Consider the following 14102-nt stretch of genomic DNA (forward strand, 5'->3'; position numbering starts at 1 on the left):
AATACTTGAGCAAGGAAGGAGGCTGATAGTTGAGGTGGAAGGAGGAGACATCGAGAAAAAGCCAAAAGAGTTTACATTTGCAAGCTACAACTATGTGAGGTTGCATCCGCATTTTTGAGGCTAACAATAGAGTTGAAGGGAGGAGTCGTGCAACTATAAGTCTGAACTCTGAAGGTAAGCAAGAAATAGGTGATGCCATGATGGCGAAGTCTCTTGAGTCTCGGCTCTTGAAGAAGGAAGAAGAGAAATTGAACAAAAGTCTAAAGAAATTAAGGGTACACAAGTTTGGGTGACTGACTATATCTAATTAAAAATAAACAACATAAGCATATATGAGCAGGTACAGGCCACCCAAGATCTTACCCATTACCCACTTGTTTTTTCCCACACGGGTAGCCACTTGCCCGTACTTGTTTTTCTCCCTTCATGTACAGTTATGGGTTGACTCGTTTTGCAATTAGTCAGGTTGTTTGCAGGTAAAATGTTCACCCTTACTTTTCACCCAATATAATTTTTAAACTAAATTCCAATTCTTTTTGAATTTGTCTTTGTCCAATAATATAATCCAAACATCTAATAATTCTTTGGAATTATTTAATTATATTTTAGACCAAATTAAAATTTTGATAAAATAATCTTTCTATTTGTTGTCACGAGGTAATCTTTCCCAATTTAATGCCTATTAGCCTTTAGAAAACTTTACCCAAAAAAAGAAAATCTTTAAAAATTCATGCCATCTCAATACATTTTCCTTGAACTTTTATTTTCTTCACGAACAATGCAAAACAGCATAATTCAGCTAAACAAACTGGTTTGTCCACCGGCCTTGCAGACCTGGAATAACTAATTAAGTTGAAACAGAGCTGTCCACATATATATAACATTATCAGCCATTATTCATAATTAATCAAGCACTGTATTTTAATTTTCAGTGCAAATTGTTTTGAACATAAAAAAAAATCTGGCATTGCTCTTCTTCCTTCAAAAGCTTTAATTTGATTTAGGGAAAGAGTAACCTGCCATTCAATAAATAAAATAATGATTAATGAAAAGTGATAATCCCAATTGTTTAGCTAGTGTTTAAGTATAGATAAACTCACCCATATAAATCACAAATCATATTCATGTAAGCCACAAGGGCTTAACATCAAAAATTTCATTGTCATGTACAACTATACTAATATGAGGTTAACAAAATCATATCAAATGTTTGTATGTGTAAGTCTAGGAGTTATTCACAAGTTGTAAAAACTGATGTTTAGCTTGAGCTCTAGGCCAATATATTTTCATTCCCTCACCTAATATCCTAGAAGACCTGGGGTATTACTACCACTTGTTTAGACTAACCTGAATTCTTGCTATGTGATATCGTTGTTACCAATGGCGGGTCATAGGTACATTAGGAAATATGAATGCTTTTGACATATTTATTTAACGAAACTGCATATCGCAGACTTGAACTTGAGACCACAGGATAAATTAATTCAACTCTCTCAACTAATTGAACCAAATGCTCCTTAGTATCTAAGACAATTTTTATACAATGCAAAATCAAATAAAACATGTTTTTGAGGGTCTGAAATGATAAAATGTAACTTTTAATCCTTGAATTTTTTCTCAATTTTTGATTCAATTTTTGAACTTGGACTTGAAACAACTCAATCCTTTTAGTTTCTTGAATTGGGACAACTCTGTCATTATAATTGCTTGACTTTAATCAATCACAAATTTCTTGACTTGGAATGATCCAATCATTATAATTTTTGATTTGATACAACTTAATCCCTATAATTCCTTAACTCAATAAATTGCAAGGATTGAATTGCAATAAGTTAAAATTATATTGAAGGACTAAGTTAATAATTGAGAGAAAATTTATAGACTAAAAATTATATTATCCAGATTAAAATAATTAATCTACAATAACTGGAAACCTGGCCTATAATCATGACCATAAAAAAAGTAAGTAATAAAACACAGCTCTCACAGAGGAGGTTATGGCAACTTACCTCATTGTGAGAGAAGTGTCCAATGCCTGGCCTTGTTCATGCTCAAACCATTGGGCCTATTATCAACACAATTTTATTTCCCAGTTTGATACAATTTCCAGATAAGAACTGACGAAAATGAGAAACATAAGAATCTAAAACCTGAGTACCTGATCTAATCTCTCGTTTTCTTCCATGGATTTGATTTCCTGAATTGGAATTAAGTTTAAAAGCATGGAATATGAGATATCATTACCATGAAGACACATTAATAAGAAATTAACAAGAGAATTCATGACAAGAATCTGACCACCTTAATTAGTCTCTGGTTTTCTTTCGTGAGTTTGGCTTCCTTTATTGACATCAAAATGAAACACATTATCAAAACAAAATCAAAGACATGAATGAAGACTCACAATGTACTAAGCCCACGTTGTTCCATTGAAGAAAATATTCCTACAACCATTTCATATCTATTGTTACTTAATGTTATACACAAAGATTAAGAAATCTTTTATTAATGTAAAATATTACTATACATTGACTGAAATGCCCTCATTCAATCCCCTCGTCATATGAAAGAGAATGAGAAATAAGATTAATAGAAGAGAAAGATAATAGGTTAGAAGAAATAGTGGTACTAAGAGATGTACTACCTGCTTGCATCTTGTCATTAATACTCCTTCTGTCTCAATTTATAAGACAGATTTTGACAAAATTATGCATATTAATAAAATTTATTAAACATACTTTACAATCTTATTTTTTTAAAAAAAATATAAATTTTCAAAAATACATCTCATTTAACCTAATTGATGAGACATTGAATATATATATATATATATATTTTTATTTATAATAAGGAGGAAACGGTAGTACTGGAACAAGTATAATTAATAAAATCTTATTTTTTGTCAAAGTATATTGTATTTTGGATCTAGTTGTACTTGATTAGATGATCACTGTTTAGTTTTTGTGCATATTTGAAGTGTTGACTTTGTGTATTTAGAAAAATGTATGAGAGTCTTAGTTTTATATGTGAGTTTATGAAGTTTGAATTTATGTATCTTGGAGTATGTGATTTGTGGTATTTTGCAATCTCTATTAAACAAGAGCTTATTTGAAGGGTTAAAGAAATGATTTTGTTTTTTCTTTTTATGCTGATATGGACTTAACACCGTTAAACCATGAAATAAATGAAGGGAGTGCCTTAGATATTAGGCTAGTAATAAGGACCATGAAATAGTCAAAATGGTGTTACTTTTTGCTAAGATAGACTTAATGCTGTTGAACCCATTAGATGACTAAGTGATGGAAAACTATAAAAATATATTATAAGGACTAAAAATAAAACTTAATTAAAGTATAAAAAAAACCTTGCATGAAAGATAAAAAGAATAAACAAAGTAGCATAAAAAAGTTTAGTGGTTTGTGTTTTTGCTGCACAGGTGAGGAGTTTGAAAAATACATTGAATCCAATTAGAATATATATATATATATATATATAAGATTTTTAGAAGACTTATATGAAAAGATAATTATTCTCTCTCTCTCTGACAATTATATAATACATATATTTCATATTTTTGGTCCTTAATTTTTTTAAATATATACATACATGCATATATATATATTTGCCAACCAAATTTGATTTAAACATCGTATATGTTAGCAAACAATAGAAAAATTAAAATTTCTTAATGCTAATGACCCTAAAGATTATCAATAATTTCTTATTACAATAGAGAGGAAAAGACAAAATGCAGAGGATGCTTTAATTCTACCAAATAAAACATTATTTCTAACCTTTTTCTGAAGAATATTGATCTCCTGCTCAAATACTTCAACCTGAAATGCATGGAATTAATTTCAGTTTTAATTATTACCATGCCGTACACATAATTCCATAAATTGCTTGCTTGGTTTGGATAGAGGGAAGTTTAAAAGTAGGAGGAAAATAGATAGAAGAGAATACTAGGAAGTAAAACTTCTAAAAATAATAATTTTTTATTCCCACTCTCTTTTTTTCCCTCCATCCAAACCAAGAATAAATGAAATAGGAATACATGAAAAAAGTAGAGAAAATGTTGTAATGAATAGCAAAAAGTATCAATCTGCTCTAATTTTATATTATATATTGTCTTTTGTAGGTTTTAGTAGTTTGATCTGGAGTGCCAAAAATTAAATTTTAATTATTACATCTAGAAAATTTTCAGACATTTAATTTCAGTATTTTTAAGAATCAAAGAGCTTTAAAATGATAATGATACTATTTGGCTAGATTATTACATAGTTTAGATTCTTTTTTAAAAAAAAAAATCCATGCGAGATGGCTAAAAAGGACTAGAGAGAGCAATTGACAAGAGTTGGTACATTGTGACAAGAAATCTAGTTTTCAAAAGAGTAAGTGAAAACCACGAGTGGATTAGTAACTCTCAGTTGCCCTAAACCATAGTGGTTGTGTTAACTTTGAACATACAATCAATTAGTTGTATATATCTTGTGCAAATTAAAAATGAATTTGTTAAGTTAATGCTCAACATTGTTATTTGAACATACCGAGTTCTCATGCAGGAACGATATTGTACTCATCACTTTATTATTAATGTAACCTATACACTTATGGTTTTCACACAATCACATTGTGTCGTATTAGGGTAAGCTTATCTATGAGATCCTGTGGTTGGAGGTGAGTTAGGAAACCATGCATTGTTGATGAGCACAAGATAAACCTTCATTTGAGTTCATAAGTTGTACGATAGTTGAAAATTGCGAGCTGCTACCGAGCGAGCATAAGAAAAACCATCATTTTTAATCATGTTTGTTTTTAGTAGGAAAAATTAATCTCTCATCTCTCAAGTAGTATTCTTTAGCAGACATGGCAACAAGACTAATAAACAAAGATAAATCTCATTATTTGATTTGCTCTACCTACTTTTACTATTTTTTGTTATTGCGTCTTAGCTTTAGGCCAAATGAATCACAACTGTAAGGAACCTACATGCTATTTCACAATTTACATGTTTCTACTGATAAATTAATGGGTTCTTTGTTAGCCCACGAAAGTAGCCTAAATATAATAGACCCCAAGAAACGAGTACAAAGAAGGCAATTCAAGTGAACAAATTAAATGTTCCTTTTCTCACAGTTTTCTATGCTTTTGTGGCTTTCTTGTGTATGTCTCCAACCCAACTTCTTTTGAAGAAGCAATAGAAAAATTGGGATCATCACAAGGTGATATGATAGGGGAGATGCAAGACATTCAAAAAAGCCAACAAGGGAGTTGGATGATGTTCTTGAAGGCAAAAAATGTTACAGGGCTCCAATATAATGGGCATTCCAAATGATGAAGTATAACACTAATGAAAGCAATTAAGAGCACAAAGCTCACCTTGTTTCTAGAGAATATTCACAACAAGAAGTGAGGATTTTGAGGAAACTTTTCTCATAGTTTCTCAACTTGAACAAACTGATAGTTTTGCTTTATTTTTGATTTCTTAGTCGTTGCAATTACCTGTGTATTGATGATTTCATGTGAAGTTTGCTTCTTTTTTTGGTACAGGAAGTTTTCTTTTTAAATAGTGAGTTAGAAAAGAGGATCTTTATGTAACATTGCAAAATTCCAAAGGGATTAGCATGAAAATTCATAGGGATCAACATGTAAAGAATTCTACAGTTTTGTGGTTTAATCAGAATCAAACAAAGTTAAGGGAAAGTAGTAGCAAAAATATATAATATCAGAAGTTTTGGTAGAAAAAGGCCACTCAACATCAGCATAGACCAAAAGGGCAAATGATATTTACATGAGATTAAATTACTCATATATGGTTATCCTCATATATCTGAATAATTCCTTTTAGAAAAGATATTTAATTTTAAATTTTTAATATACTAACGATTTCATAAAGTGTATATATATATATATATATATATATATATTAATATATTAATAATTTCACGAAGCAAACCCTACCCTTTATAAACCCTAGTTTTCTAATTCCTTTTCCGCTTAGAAGAAAGAAGAGAAGAAGCAACGATAGCTTTGATAGGAGGCAAAGAAGTGTAAAAAAAACAACAAAAAAAAACTTAGAGAAATGGAGTAAGTTCTCTACATCACTAGCCTTAACTTCTTCTCTCTTATAATTCCACGTGATCTAATCCCTCCTTTATATTAAAAATTCAATATTCAATTTAACCTTTTGAGATCTTCACCATATATAATTTTTATGTCATTTATTTCTCATATTTTATGCTGCTATATTGAAAAACTAAAAAGCCGAGAGATCAAATGCTGATAGTATAAACCATACAAATTAAATAAAAATACTGCTTTAAAAAAGGGAAAAAGACAAACCTTTGCTTTTGAAATTCGATGCAAGCTTCTGCTGAGTAAATCTTCTAGTTTTCTTAGGTCTTTTAAGGACAAGTCTTGTAGTTCTTCTCCATTGAGCCGTCTGTAATTAGATGTAGAACAACATATTTGAATCAACAATAAACAAATTATAGCATCTCTGATTATAAAAAATCTCTAACAGCATATAAATTAATTAATACCTCACTTCAAGAGTCTTATCTCTTAGTTCCTTGTTTAGCTTGAAATATTCACCTTCAACCTGTACAATTTCCCAAAAAAATAACAGAACTACTATATATTCTTTTATATCTCAAAATTTCTAGAAGCCAATATGTAATTTAAAGGCTCTATTCATCACTACAAAAAAATAGTGAATTAGCGGCAGAATTCATTACTAAATTACTGATAGAATTTGGCGACGGAATGTTCTATTGCTAAAATTTTATCATTATTCTGTCACTATTTTAAAAATAATTTATCTACAAAATTTACTGACAGAATATTCTGCTGCTAATTTTTAAGACATCTTATTCTAATTTAGTAACAGAATATGCAACAAAAAATTAATCACAAAGCTTTCTATCATAATTTTGTTACCAATCCTATCACAAATTATTTTTAATTTAATTGTATTTTTTATAATATATATTTATATATAATTTATTATTATGCTATATTAAATAAATAATTTAAAAATTTTATATTAAAAACAATTGAAATTGTACACTTAATTATTCTTATTTAAAAATAAAAATAAAATAAAAGATAATAATAAAAAAATTTAAAAATTTAAATTATTATATATTATATAGATACAAATTATAATATAATATATAATGATAATAAAATACTTTTAAATTTAATATTAAATTGATTATCAAAAATAATTTTTAAAACCAAAATATAATAGATATAATTATTATATATAACTTAATTTTACCATATTAATAAATATAATGTTAAAAAATAAGTAAATTTAAATAATATATTTATTAATATATATGTGTGTGGTTAAATATTACATATTTAATTTATCAATTAAAACTAAAGATTCCTTTAGCTCAACCAGCGATAAGGCGGACACAAAAGCATTGTGGGTGGGAGGTTGTGAGTTTGAGCTTAGTCAAGACACAATTGAAAGTAATAATATTTGACATAGCAGTAACAAATAACGTTATGATGAGGCAGTGGTGAGGTGGTGCTAAAGCGGCACTGGTCCACTGGGTAATGTGGTAATGATATTTTGATCAACCTAAAAATTATCAAGGGAATAAATCCTTTGAACAATTTGCGACGATTCAGAATAGCTTATTCTTATTTAGTGATGAAATTGTATCACTAATTCCACTACTAATTAGCAACGGAAATTGCAAATTTTATTGTTAATGAATTAGTGACAATGTTTTTACTTATGAAAATATTTTGTCGCTAATTATATTGCTAACCCATTTTGAAACAGAATTTTTACTGATTAGCAATGAATAATCAGCTATTTTTCGTAGTGTGTTAGTTATAGATTGAAAATAAAAAGAATAAAATATAAAATGATTTGGTACATGAGAAATTTCTTTTATGTTTAGTTTTTTTAAAGAACGAAGATTGAAGATGATTACCATGGATTATAATATTGTATCCATCTTAGTTTTTTAAGACAAATTTAATTAGGTCAAGTTCCTTTATAACCATCAGGTTCATTTATCCAATCAAATTGTGCCACATGTTTGATTTTTTCCACATCATCACTTAACTCCTAAAGGAAAAAAAATAGTAAATGTATTAATTCTTGAATTGAATAAATGGACCTAATCGTTATTAGGAACTTGACCTAAGCTTTATTCAATCTTTTATATGATGAAAATAAGTATCTTTTGTTTTTATCTAACCAAATAAGGCAATCCGAAATTGTAAATATTATATTTAGATAAAAATAATAAAATTTTGAAATAAACAAGTTAATGCCCAAAAACATTTTCCACTCCCAAGGCAACAAAATCTGCCTGGGTAACTCATAACATCACATTAGAGCAAGAAAATGGTAAATGTGTCTAAACTTCAATTGTTTCATTATATAGTATTTAGTTTATCACACCTTAGAATAAAATAATTACTTTTTTAATGTACTCTAAGAATTTAATTATGTATATAAAATAATTAGAAAAACACAATTATTGATCTCTATAATTTTATCATATTTTGCTTTTAATTCTTGTAGTTTTCAGTTCCTATATTTTCAACAAGATTAGGTGATGTTTGTTGCTTAGGTCTCTATAGTTTCAATATTTTTTAGTAGTTTTAATCCTATAAAAACTTAAAACATTGAAACAAAATTATGAAGACTAAAAATAAAATAAATTTAAACTATTGAACCAATAATTATGTTTTTCCAAATAATTATTTTGTACCTGCAACTCCTGGGATGGCTGGCATGACTTGGCAAGGTTCACATCCGAGTACAAGTTTCTCCTTTCAATAACCTGCCTCATGCTTCAAACATCAAAAATGTTGCAAATTAGTTTCTATTATATTATTATGTTTACTATATTATGGTAACTTAAATAATATTTTTTAATGCAAAGGCAAGTACACATCTTGAGAACAACAACAACAACAAGCCTTATTTCATTAGGTGGGGTCGGCTACATGGATTATATGACGTCATTGTACTCTATCATTTATTAAGTTTTTAGGAATATTTTTATTAAAAGGTTTCGCTCAACAACCTTTAAAAATGTTCTCTTTAGTCTTCCTCTATCATTTTTGACAGAGCTCAAAGTTATATGTTCTACTCTCCTCATAGGTGCTTCTCATGGTTTTCTTTGTACATGTCGGAACCACCTCAAATGACACATATAATATTTTGAAAGGAGAAAATACTTGCATATAACATTACTTACTCTTGGTGAGTTTTGAAATTTAAATCCAGTTTTGTGCATAATTAAACTTTTACAATTGGTTGAACAAGTTGAAATGCTAATTAAGGAAACAAAAAATGAATTATAGCTAGATAGTACACTTCAATTTTATGCACACCCAACTAGAAACTTAAGTCATATTTGGCATAATGAAGAGGTTTAAGCTATCTTAATAAAAAGCTCCTTCCCATGTTTGAGAGAGCTGAGCTTTCCAAAGAGCTATATATTATAACCTACCAAACACACTAAGAGGAATTTTATTATCTCTCTCCTCCATTTTTGAGACTGCTTTATTTCAACCAAACATGACCTTAATGAGTTAATTTTGTGGCTCTATCTTGTTGGTTATAAGTAAATTTACTAAATCAAGTATAGTGTGTTGGTCTCAAATGGAAAATTTATCAAATGAAAGAATATGGTTGGAAGATATACTGAATGATAAGAGACAACCTACTCAGTGGTCCAATTAGAAATTGATTCCACATTTTTATACCTTAAGATAAAAATTAGAGTGAATTTAGATGAATTTTTCTTATATTTCTCCACTAATCTTTCTCTATTCTTTGTCCACCAATAGCTAAAAGGTTCAACATTGCTCCAATCTAGTGGTATAAGACCTCAACCATCTTTGTTATAAAAAGAAATATGCCACGCCATGCATGTCATTGTCTAATTTCCTTGATTTACCAAAGATACTACTTATGGAATTTGGCATGCTTGTGTAAAATTCAATGTTTTAAAAACTAAACCACATCGGCCGATTTAACCGATTAAACTGGAAACTAGCTCTTAGTTTGATTCGGTTGACTCTTCAAAACCGGCTACAAGGGAATTGGTAAATGACCCAAAAAGTCAATCAAAAGCTAGAAAAATTGGTTGGAAACCAGATCGGTTCCCTTAAAAATCGGTCTAAATTATTTAAAAATTTTAAAAAATTAATTTAAAATTAATTAAAACAAAGAATAGCCAAGAGTAATTAATATTAATCATGTATTCATTAACAATATATCATTTTACCAAGCATTTATTAATATTTTTCTTGAAAAATATAAATATTTGTATATATTTCTTATTTAATTATGATACATAAATTAAAATTTATTAATTTAATGTCATCTGGTTCAACTACAGTTTAATCATGATTGAATTAATGAACGTGAACCAGTGACTAGTCCGATTTAATAATCGATCCAGTTTTTAAAACTTTGATAAAATTCTACTATAGTCTATCTTGATCAGCCAGAGATGGTACAAAAATGTTATGAAGAATCTAATTAAAATAAGGGAGAGAGTTACATGTAAATCACATGTAAAAAACAAATTAATTACTTATAGGTCCCAACTATACTTGAAATAAATAATAACTTTTGACATGTAAATATTGAATTTTGACTTGTAAATAAGCTGAAAAAAAATTATTTTTAATTTTCCCCCAAAATAGGGCTTCCTTAAGTACTACACAAAGGGAGGCTATGGATATGATGACAAGAAAAGATTAGCAATCTCTTACTCTCATTCAGCAACTCTTAATTAAATGACGTCATGTTTGCTGCCAGATTATATACTATAGGTGGAAAACTATTTTTACCCAAATTATATGGGATAAATATGATTTATCCTAAATTTTATAAATTTTTATTTGATCAATTAAAATTGGTCATCAAATGTAAATTTAAATGGAAGCCATATTTAATTGGGTGAATTTGAATAAAGCATTCATTTATGCTTATATATGCAATTAGTCATATATCTATGCACCAATTTCTTCCAAAGGGCTTCGCCAAACGTTACAGATAGATGTTTTACTTAGAGATAAATACGTGACAATGTGTAATATAATTTGTCTAAACTGAATCTTAATCCAGCATGCATAGGCTCATTCAAATATAAATAATAACATTTAAATATTTAATTTATCTTAATTCGTAAACAGCCAAAAGATCAGCTTGATCATCATATTTTGGACTCCATCAACTCAATGAACATTAAAGCATTCAACTCATTTAATAAATGAGCCAAGCATTGCACAATAATCAGTTAAGATCAATATATGAAGACAATAAGAGAAACGTCAAGAACTATAACATACAAATATCAATATTTTTTAATATAAGCTGATATATAGCCTTAGAAAATTTTAGGTATCTTCAAAACAAGAATGACCTGACTGTTCTAGTAGCATGTTTTTATAACCTCTTTGGAATGTTTTAATCTAGTTACTCAACAAAAAGAAATCATGAACCAAAAATTAAGTGTGGATCTACCTCTAATATATTAAAGGTATGCCGGATTTGTACTTTACTGCTTAGGAAGTTTAAGTTAATCAAACTAGACGATTCAAATGTTCTGATCTTTTAATATTTTTAATTTTTACGAAAATAATGTACAAATAAACACAATTTTCTACCAGAATTATTGAAAAGTAACTTTAAAAAAAAGTAAAATAAAAATATTAAGATCAGAACAATGTGAAAAAAAAAAAGATAGATGCAGCCTATATGTCTCAAGGATATAGAGAGGAAATGCAGTACTAGTACAGCTTGAATATAGGTTTGAGGCCTTGTTTCTTTTTTATAATCTAAGACAAACAATATTATTCATAACTAATAAATAACATTATTTATGACTTATAAATAGTGTAATCTTTCACAAATTTAGAAAAAACTTCATATATTTACAAAAGACAAATTACATCTTGGAATAAATAAAAACCTATGGATTGCTCAGATACATTTATGAAATTCATTGTTCCTACAGACATCTACACATATATATAATATACTCTCTCCGTTTAAAAATATAAGGTATTTTTAATTGAATTTTATCCTTTAATAAATTAGTTACTTACTTTTAAACTAACACTATTTTTTCATATTTACCCCTATGAAACACCTTACAATAAATATAAAGTTATTCATCAATAGGGATACTAAAAAAAAAGACAATTGTTATATTTTAAAAACTAAAAATGCCTTATATTTTTTTAATGAAGAGAGTATATGAAATTTTCGTTAATTTCTAACCACTATTTTGTAGGATTTGAATCTTTAGAAGTTGATACCACACATGATTTTACATAAACATTCAACAAATTCCATAGCCCGTTCAAAAACTAATGTAAGTTAAGCTGACATTTCCATGCTCAAACTCTATGTCCACTTCAGAATTTATGTAGCAGTAATTAACCTCAAGACATTGCATACATAAGAAGTTGAATTTGCAAGCAAGACAAGCAGTCATGATGAAATTACTCAGTATTTTCAAAGCCAATATGATTAATAATTCTAAGATACACCGATACAGTAACTCGAGCCAAACCCGAACTCACTCAAAAAAAGTTAGATCCAGACTTAATTATATGGGCTTTTTTTAAGAAAATATAATACTTTAAGCTCGATCTAAATAAACTCGGCACGAATTGAGCCCGACTTGAATAAGCCGAACTGTTGGAATTTCCAACTCTATATGTATATAGAGTTGATAATTTTGCCGCTGAAAAAAGTTAGAGTCGAATTTGATTATATGAGCTTTTTTGTACTACTACAAAATACATATTTCGAAGCGTGTCCTTAAGAGTGCTTAATCAAAAAGGCACTTTGAAAAAGTGAGGCAAAACATATCAGAGTGCTTCTTGAAAAAAGTGCTCCTGTATGTTAGGCTTTTCAGAGCACTACTTTAAAAAGCGCTTAGAAAGAGTAAAATAAAGTAAAAAATATTAATGTCCTCAAAGAGCGCTCCTAAAGGACTAATTCTTCCATAGTGCTTTAAAAAGGATTTCAAAAGAGTAAAATTAAAAAATTAAAAAAATATTGATATCTTTTAGGAGCACTCTTTTAAAATAGCACTCCTGAAGGACTAACTCTTTTAGAGTACTCTTTTAAAAAGTATTCTAAATGAGTAAAATAAATAAATTTAAAAAATATTTATATATTTTAAGAGTGTTCTTATATAGGGCTAACCCCTTTGAGTGCTCTTTTAAAAAAACACTTTGAAAGAATAACATAAAAAAATTAAAAAAATATTTATATGGAAGAGCGCTTCTAACAAGTTAACTCTTGCTCTTTGAAAAAATAAATTTGATTTAATTTGAACCCAACACAAATAAATTCGGTCCACATGAATTAATGACTCCACACACACATGAATAAAGACGCACAAAAGCATATGGACGATATCACACTTTTTTTATCAGCATATATATGTATATAAACAGTTCAGGTTTTTTTTTTTTCCCTCACTGTAAGAAAAAGTACAGTGGAAACAATTTGGATCTGAATTATTTGGTCTATCAAGTGGCTCTCAAATGTCGAGAAAAATGAGAGAGAGAGGGAGAGAGAGGATACCTTGTACTAGAGTAATCAAAGAGTTTGCCAGAAGCAGAAAACACGAAGAGTGCAATCTCAGCGTCACAGAGAGTAGAGAGCTCCATGGCCTTCTTGAATAGACCTTTCCTTCTCTTTGAGAAAGCCACTTGCCTCGCTGCTACGTTCTCTATTTTCTCTATCGCTATCTTTCTTCTCGTCATTTCAAACTAAACACACACAGAGTCAAATCAAAATTATGGAAATTAGGGAAATCTACAGAATAATCCAGCCTCATAAAAAGAACAATTATGCAGAATATTATGCTCTGCGCGTAAATCGAGACAGATAATCATATAGAGAGAGAGAGAGAGAGGCCGGATATAACTGCAGATCTATGAAAGGAAAGAGAAAGTAAATAAGAAATGGTGGAAAAGTTCTCAGTTCTTACCAGAATATTCTGTAATGGGATGACTGTGTCGAGCGAGAGAGAGTGCGTCTTGGAGAGGAGAGCAAACGGAACTTCTTAGTGAGATTGAGGAAACTG

The 14102-nt window shown here is 28.8% G+C and overlaps 1 protein-coding gene across 1 annotated transcript; it reads right to left on the bottom strand.

Annotated features, from left to right (window-relative positions):
• Nucleotides 1–757: 757 nt before the first annotated feature.
• On the bottom strand, nucleotides 758–14102 carry LOC129284886 (MADS-box protein JOINTLESS-like). Its single transcript, XM_054920386.1, has 9 exons — nucleotides 14007–14102; nucleotides 13598–13785; nucleotides 8745–8826; nucleotides 6543–6601; nucleotides 6343–6442; nucleotides 3795–3836; nucleotides 2159–2197; nucleotides 2010–2065; nucleotides 758–1016 (listed from the first exon to the last, which is right to left on the bottom strand). The coding sequence occupies exons 2-9, from the start codon at nucleotides 13777–13779 to the stop codon at nucleotides 1001–1003; spliced, it is 576 nt and encodes a 191-aa protein (XP_054776361.1). The 5' UTR covers nucleotides 13780–13785; nucleotides 14007–14102; the 3' UTR covers nucleotides 758–1000.

Source organism: Prosopis cineraria, unplaced genomic scaffold, assembly GCF_029017545.1.
Source record: "Prosopis cineraria cultivar Desert tree isolate PC_DT_omini unplaced genomic scaffold, ASM2901754v1 PC11, whole genome shotgun sequence".
Classification (NCBI taxonomy): domain Eukaryota; kingdom Viridiplantae; phylum Streptophyta; class Magnoliopsida; order Fabales; family Fabaceae; genus Prosopis; species Prosopis cineraria.

Excerpts from the sequence above, each read along its gene's own strand:
- LOC129284886 (XM_054920386.1), bottom strand. The coding sequence starts at position 13,779 with ATGACGAGAAGAAAGATAGCGATAGAGAAAATAGAGAACGTAGCAGCG. Across the intron at positions 6,443-6,542 it reads GATAAGACTCTTGAAGTGAG|ACGGCTCAATGGAGAAGAAC; the intron begins GTATTAATTAAT and ends ATCTAATTACAG. Across the intron at positions 3,837-6,342 it reads ATCGAATTTCAAAAGCAAAG|GTTGAAGTATTTGAGCAGGA; the intron begins GTTTGTCTTTTT and ends CATGCATTTCAG.